This window comes from Galleria mellonella, unplaced genomic scaffold, assembly GCF_026898425.1.
Source record: "Galleria mellonella isolate WM207_F2 unplaced genomic scaffold, CSIRO_AGI_GalMel_v1 utg300, whole genome shotgun sequence".
In the NCBI taxonomy this organism is placed as follows: domain Eukaryota; kingdom Metazoa; phylum Arthropoda; class Insecta; order Lepidoptera; family Pyralidae; genus Galleria; species Galleria mellonella.
The window spans coordinates 2,999,832-3,008,104 of NW_026442068.1; the positions used below are offsets into that span (position 1 = coordinate 2,999,832).

Sequence of the window (8,273 nt, forward strand, 5' to 3'; positions counted from 1 at the left end):
TTACCTCTGTCATATTTTTATAACTAATGTGTACAATAAAATATTAAATAAAAATAAATTAAAAATTCTACTCATATTGTATACAAAATAAAAATCACACATTTTTTAATTTCAAATAAAACTTACTTTTCCTATTATTTTAACATTAATACCTAAGTGATTATGATGAAATTATGACCTAATGGTTTTAACATTACAGCATAGATTAGAGAGACTATGTCTAAAGAAAAACGAGCATTACAGTGGTGACATATCTATCTATCTATCTATCTAGTAGTTCTCCAAAGATTTCGTTGTTCTTAATAATTCTCTCCGCAGTATTGCCAGATTGGGCATTTCTTCACTTTTTTAGGTAAAAATTATCGTTTTACGAAATTTTAGAGCAATGATTATTCTTTAAGAATTACAAATAGTCTTGAAGAGATTTGATAATTTTTTGGCATTGTTGGTATTTTTAAGCTATATAGCGATATATAAAATGTATGAATGAAGGAAGTAAAATAGAAAATGGAACATAGAATAGATATGGAACGATTTTTTTAGCTGTTTGTTTAATGATTTATGGCAAAAGCTAGTCAAAATCAATATAGGTTTGTGATTGGACAAAAGTAAAGGAAATCGTGTTGATTTTTAGAAAAATATTGGATATTTGGTTAAATAAGAAAAAATCGCATCTGGCAATCTTGTCTCTAAATGGTTTGTGGCTACTACTCCCTTATCTGTGGCGACTATACTATGCCGACGACTTCAATTTTTAGTTTAGAGTATTTCTCTGTGGTATTTCTTAGTGATGGGACTCGAGTGATTTTTTTTCACTTGAGTCACTCGGTACTGATAAGTTACTCACTCGAATGCCACTCGAGTGAAGATAAAACTCGAGTGATTTTTATTGACTCGAGTCACTCGGAATATAAAACTCGAGTGACCAAAATTTTAAAACGAATAAAACAGTATTAATTTTACATAGAAAATGTGTATTCATTTTCTCAAAAAAAAAAAAAAAAAATCTAAACAAAATGTAAAAAATAGAATTTTCCTTCAAACTAAACCTGTCATACATAATCAAGAAACCTCTTATATCAACTATCAGTCAAATTAAAATATTATAATCTACTACTAATAAGTTCTAATCCAATTTAATTTATTCTAACAAGGAACTTTCATGAGATCCAAATACAAACAGTTTTATTATGTTCTTACACAATTTATGTAATAATATACGTGTTTTAAAATTAACTTAAATGAAACTTAAATAAACTCAACAAAAAAACAAAAATAATGTATCTTTAATGAGATAACAAATTTAACTGAAATTGGTGTAATAACTACTTTAAAAAAAAAATTGACCAATTTTTTCGATAATATCGACTTCAGCACTTGCTAAAATAATAGAAGAATGTTTCTCCGTAACCTCTTTAGTAGTAGTAGTAACAGTTTGCGAAAAAAGTTTTGAATTATAAGTATTGTAATAGTTAGGTATGCTTTATTATTGTCAGAAGTCTATAAATCTGTTGTAGCAATCGTATATTCAACTAAATGTAGAATATCTACAATTATAGTGCGTGCGGCATGATAAGCATCAGGAAGAATTTTCTCTCTTAAAAGTTTCCTGCTACCGCGGGTAAACTTCTCACAATTTGAATTTCTCACTCGGTTCGGTATAAACCACTCGAGTGGTACGAGTGAACTCGTGTCACTCATAATTCAAGTCGACGCGAGTCACTCGAAACTCGAGTCGTCAAAAATTTAACTCGAGTGCATGTAATATAAAAACTACTCGAGTCACTCGAGTGAAAAGCAACTCGAATCCCATCACTAGTATTTCTAATCTATTCCGTCAGTTTTTAAATGGAATTCTTATTTCATATATCTTAATCTTTTTATAAGACTGGATAAATTTGAACAATTTGATCAACAATATAAATTGATAAAGTGTAATACTTTGTATACCTATTTAAAAAATAAATATCTTCTTAGTATTTATTTGAACTTTAAATTACCACTTCATCTGATTTATATCAAACATATCGAAGATGACCGAAGTCATGACCAATGAAGAAATTAAGCAGGATCGTGTTACAAACATTCTTAATGGTTTTCAAGTGTAAGTTTTTCAACTACAATGTTTTTAAATGAAATTATGGATGATATCACATCAATCAATATGTTGTGAGGCGAGGTATTAGTGAACGATAATGCGTAATGACAAATTCAGATCAGTTGCATATCTTGGTGAATTCACTAAGAATTAACTATGATGGTTTTCGCAGGAAACCAACCTAACAGGGTGTATTGTTAACAGTGGGACTACTACTTATTTCTAGTATATCCTCTCTCCATTGAGGCTTGTTGACTATTAATTGACGACAATTCAAAATGTACCAGAGAGAGAGACTTTGTACAAAAGTCGTTTGCTTAGGTACTTCTGTCCCATTTGTATTTCTACTGTGAAGCAGTTGTTTGCATGCTTGTGTTTCGGTTTAAAGGGTAGGATATGGTAGTGAATTTACAGGGTAAAGAGGTATAACACCTGAGTCCTCAGGAATGGCAACACATGAGGAGTATCATGAGCAAAATGGTATACTCTGTTTTTGTCCATGGTACTGTTCATGTCTATAGGCGATGGTTACCACTTTCCATCAAGTAGGCCATCAGCTTGTTTACCATTTTAAGTTGCATAAAAAAAAAGTATATATTATGATCTGCTTACAAGAATCTAAATAGCATGGGGTACCTACTCCCTGTTTTTAGTTTTTAGGTTAAAATTATTTTTATGTTATCAATTTTTTTTTTAATGTATAATTTATTTTCTAGGAATTGGATGAATTTACGAGATGCAGATACAGGTTAGTACTGATTAATTTATTTTTAGTCTTTATACTTTTATTGTCTTATAAATGAAATTGATAACCAATGAATAAAATTTCTAGAAATTCTATTGACGAAACATAATCTTGCTAATATAGTAAAATTATGCTTTGTCAACAGAATAATGGTTTGTTACTATACCATATTTATTCCAATATTATATAAAAACTACAAAACCAAATTAGACGTAGCTCTCACGGGTGTATTTTTAAAGATCTTAAAATCTGGTGTATGTTTTTCCTTGATATGTCATCTAGAACTAGTCTATTTAAATTGAAATGAAATGAGTTTCTTAACTAATATTATTATAGTTTTGTAAGGCTACAGTAGTTGTGCTTTTTAAACTGGGCTCCTAAATAGGTTAAAATAATAACCTGTGTTAAGTATCTATGGTTTACTTGGTCTAATTGGTCTTTTTGTATCTGAAATCCACATGTATTAAATAGTAGGCAAAAAACTAAATATTATTAAACACCTAGTTATTCATGTGGCATCACAATATGATATCTACACTAGGCTTTATTAATGTATAAAAATGGAATGATAACTGTCTGTTATATTGATTTATGATCTCAATCTCAATTTTGGCACATTAGAATGTTATTTTATTAATTGTTATTAGTTGATAAAATGTTATTATAACAGCAATATAGCTTCAACTCAGTGCAGTGACGAGCTATAACAATTGTCAATGATCCCAGGCTTACAAGCGGCACCCATAAGTGAAGTGAAGCCTTAAGTCTTCGGAAAGATTTTGCCTTTGCATATTCTACTGCTTGTACTATGGACTGCTCAATTGTTTAACATGATGCCCATGGTCACTTTCTATCATTGTATAGCTCACCACCAATAGGGAGTTCACCCCCATCTTAGAGCCTGCATGGTTGCGTACAGTGTGATTTCAAAGATAAACATCTCTGAATGCTTCTCCTCCTATGAATGCTCACATTATAGAATTAATTCCCTATTGAGGTGTTTTCAAGACACTACAGCATGGGGTTTATCAAAGAAAGGGTTAAGAGTTTTCTATAGGGTAGACAATGCACACATAGTGCCTCTGATATTGTAGGGAGTCACAGGCTATAGTAACCACTTACCATCTGGTGAGCTATACATGTATATGCCACCTCACCTCACTATATTTAAAAAAAAAAAGCATATTTTCTAACCTATCCAAGACAATAATGTTACTGTTCTTTGAAGCATAAATCAGGTTTTCACTATACAGCAATTGATACACAATATGAGTTATAAAATTGGATATTTTTAACAAGTCTGCATATATTCTACATTATTCTATTTGGAAATATCATGTAGTTTAATTGTACTTGATAAACAAATTGTGTTGTACCTTATTTGTTGTGTATTGTATAAATCATTTTGTAATATAGAAATATAAACAGTCCTTATTTAAATCTTATCACTAATACTTTTAAATCGACCCACAATAACTTGACAACTATTTTAATATAATGTATTTGCATTATAGGTAAGATACTGTGGCAGCACAATGAAGACATGTCCAGTCCAGATGTGGAGCACGAGGCACGGGTACCAAAGCGTATACTCAAGTGCCGTGTGGTCTCGCGTGAGATGAACTTCAGTTCTATTGAATCTATGGAGAGATTTCGTCTAGAACAGGTTGATTATAGAATTAGTAACATATAACTTTCTCTTCCTACTCTCCCCATCTTTTTATTCTTGCTCTCCTTTCTCTCTTCTTTCCCTTTTCTCCCTCTCCCCTCGATCCTCCTCTTCCTTTTACCCTTGGCCCATCTCTCCCTCTTCTCTCTCTCGCTCTCTCCTCTCTTTTTGCTTAAATACAATCAGTTGAGCTGCTTGTTTTTAAATGTTTTTTTAGTCATTTAATTCTTTTTATTTTAACTCATGAAAGTTAAGACATTTTTTCAAATAATTTTTTGTTTCTAGTTTCTATATCCTAATCCTGAATATAGGTAGTACTTTCCACAATGAGCTTATTTTCGCTATGCTTGTATTTTTCTAGTCATTTTTGTTATTAACTAATTTTGATTTAATTAAAATTTTAAATTATATTTTATTTCAGAAAGTATTATTTAAGGGCCGTTGTCTAGAAGAGTGGTTTTTTGAGTTTGGTTATGTGATCCCAAACTCCACTAATACATGGCAGTCAGTTATAGAATCTGCACCAGAATCTCAGATGATGCCCGCTAATGTACTAAAGTAAGTAAAATATTACATGACAAGCTAATTGTTCAGTGTATGCCTATTGGAGCGGTCATCTGACAATAGTTACTGTTTTTCATTAAAAGAGCTGTTTTGCCATTTCAATTAATTAGTCATGAAAATGTGAAACTTTTAGTATCAAAGTGTTAGCATATTTTAAGTCACCTATTGGATTCATCTAAACAGTAATGTGCTCCATATTCCTGTGTTATCCACAATAATGAACTATTGGTTATTCCTTACACTGCAGTACTACTGTTGTAATACTGGCGCGCTAGATGGCGCTGTAAATCCTTACTTATTAATAAAGATTTATAATTATAATCTTTACTAAAATTATAAATGTGAAAGTGCGTTTGTTATATTATAGCTCCTTAGGGGTTACTAATTACTATTAAATTTGGTATACACATACATTCACACATATTCATACATACATATATATTTACGTCACGCGGATGGATTCGCGGGTAAAAGCTACTATGAAAATAAATGTAACATATTAACGGATAAAATTTGCATAAATCATGTATAAACGAAATATATAATTTATTCAATGTTCTCATTTTATTTTTCAGTGGCAATGTGGTGATAGAAACGAAATTTTTTGATGGTGATTTGTTGATTACGACTTCGCGAGTACGGCTCTTCTACGTTTGAAGTTTCTAATAGAATCAAGCATTTCCTAGTCATTTGCTTTTAATGCATTTTCTACACTTAACTGTTTAATTTACTTACAAAAAAATAAATTCCTTTCATTCTAAAATTTCCACAAAATTTGGCACACGGTGCTAGTGTTATGAATTTATTTACAAATTGTACTTATACATCAATTTTATAATAAATATACGTCCAAAGAGTATTTTAACTTATGTAAAATGTTTAGTTAAGAGTGCCCCTTTTGCCTTAAAACTGTGATGCATTTTCATTCTTCTGAAATATGTATATTTTTAATTTATAAAACAGGTGATAACTTTATATATCAGTAACTTATCAAGTTTTTTTTTAAATGTCTGCACATTTCTCGATACAAATTAATAATTTAATTAATTAAATAATTGTTGTGTCCTGTTAGTGAAATTATATGTCCCATAATATTAAGTATATTTATATCATCGATCATTATAACAATTGAATAACATCCCACACTTATGCACCAGTCTCTTCCCATAAGAATATTTATATAAAATATAAATAAGTTAGATTGCCTGTACAAGCACAAACTGTGTGAATGTAATATTTTTAAAATTTTATCTAAAGGTATGTTAATTGTTTATTTGATTAATGTGCAGTACAACAAATATGTGATGTCTATATTTATTCCAAAAACATGTGTCATTGTACTGTAGGATAATATATTTTTTTTAATTGAAGAATGTTCTCCCCCCACAGAGACTGCCACTTACTGTAAATTAAAGATAAATTGTTAAAATATACATGCACTACTTTAAGCATTAACATTCCATATAAATAATATCAATTAGAAGTGGCGTCTATCTAAAAATGATTATAATTAGTTTATTAGTCAATTACGTATTGTGTTTGTGTTGACAATGTCTTATGTGTAAGTATTTTTATGTTTAAGTATTAAAATAAAAGTTTATAAATTTCTTTTTTTTTTCATTTTATTATTATTAGCAGTACTATTCGAATTGTCATTAAATGTAGTTTTAAATGTTGTATGAGGGATCATTAATTTTTGTTTCCATTAAATTTACCTATATATAGAGCTTACTTTGTAGCTCTTATTTATGGCAAATACAAATAATGGATACAAAGATTTTGAGAAGAGCGATATAGTCCCACACTTATATTTTTTTTTATTTCGAAAAGATCTTATATTAAAATGGGGTCTGACATGAACTGTATGAAGAATATTCGGTGGTGGTGTTATAATTATTTTTTAATTTTTAACGCAATTGCAAATTCTGAATACTAATGTATGTGAATACAAATTGCAATCTTATAAACTTATTTCACTCACGTCAGATTGTGTTTGCTTTGAATAAATTTATTCAATACATAATTGAAACTGATGTAGATCCCTATACTAAATCCAATCCTGTAAAAATTTGATTCCGCTTAAGGAACATAGTACTCAAATCCCGCGTATACTATTTATGAAATTTGCGGAATGGGTCAGGAATCTGATTCTATACATAAGGAATCCGTCATATTTATGTAATGTAAAAACAGCTGCGTGTAATAATTGACAAAATATTTAAAAGATAAATCATTTGTCAGCTACATATGATTTCATAATATGGGTAAGTACTTGATAAACATAGAAAAAGATTTATTATAATTTTGTCCCTAGTTTTCGTTAGATGGCGTTAGTAGTCGCACATTTTATAAATGACATGGAATGGGTACAGAAATATATTTAAAATAGTGTTAATTCAGAAACAATGCAATCTAAGGGTTGTTGTTTCAGCCTTAAGGGAAATATTTCTATTATATCTGATCTAAAAATATAATATGCATAAGGAGTGTAGTGTCATAAAAGGGAAGCTACGTGCTATGACGTTGACCATGTGTGTATAATATATTAGTACTGTTCATACCCAGAATCATATAGGTATAGAAATATTCACCGGGTAGGGTGTCAGTGTTTGTGATGAGGGAGATAAACTACGTTTTATTGTGATTAATTAGTCTAAACTAAAGTTAGACATCTGGCTAAACACGCATTTGCTGGCACAAAATTCTCCGAGATTGGTTTAGTATGAGTGCCAGAGAGTATCCCCTTTCCGGGTGGCAATCTCTAAACTATAGATGTAATATAACGTACTACGTAACTCTAAACTTAAAATATAGCCCTGTCACAAATAATATTACACTAAGCCCTAATGAAGACCAACCTCTGATAGAAAACGGTATGAGAAGAAGAATTCACTCTCAAAGGAGACGTCATTGTCCTAATGGAAGTGGCCAAAACAGAAGAGGTATGACTTTGACGATCTGTAGTCTATACTGTAAGGAATGAGGTGTACAGTAAATTTGTATAATAAGCAAGTTGATTTAAAACTAAATACTTAATTGCCTAATGCAATCGATGGACCTGTGTATACCTAGTTCTTTGACTTTATAATATGCAAGAAGTCGTGAAAAAATCACCGATATAAATCACGAATACCTAGGTAATCTCATTAGTACGCCAAAACTATGAACGTCGTATCATAGCATTGAGGAAACGGGAG

The 8,273-nt window shown here is 30.3% G+C and overlaps 1 protein-coding gene across 1 annotated transcript; it reads left to right on the forward strand.

Annotated features, from left to right (window-relative positions):
- Nucleotides 1–1,815: 1,815 nt before the first annotated feature.
- Nucleotides 1,816–6,684, forward strand: LOC113523290 (retinal rod rhodopsin-sensitive cGMP 3',5'-cyclic phosphodiesterase subunit delta). Its single transcript, XM_026909182.3, has 5 exons — nt 1,816–2,104; nt 2,815–2,846; nt 4,358–4,509; nt 4,934–5,070; nt 5,652–6,684. The coding sequence occupies exons 1-5, from the start codon at nt 2,034–2,036 to the stop codon at nt 5,731–5,733; spliced, it is 474 nt and encodes a 157-aa protein (XP_026764983.1). The 5' UTR covers nt 1,816–2,033; the 3' UTR covers nt 5,734–6,684.
- Nucleotides 6,685–8,273: the final 1,589 nt, after the last annotated feature.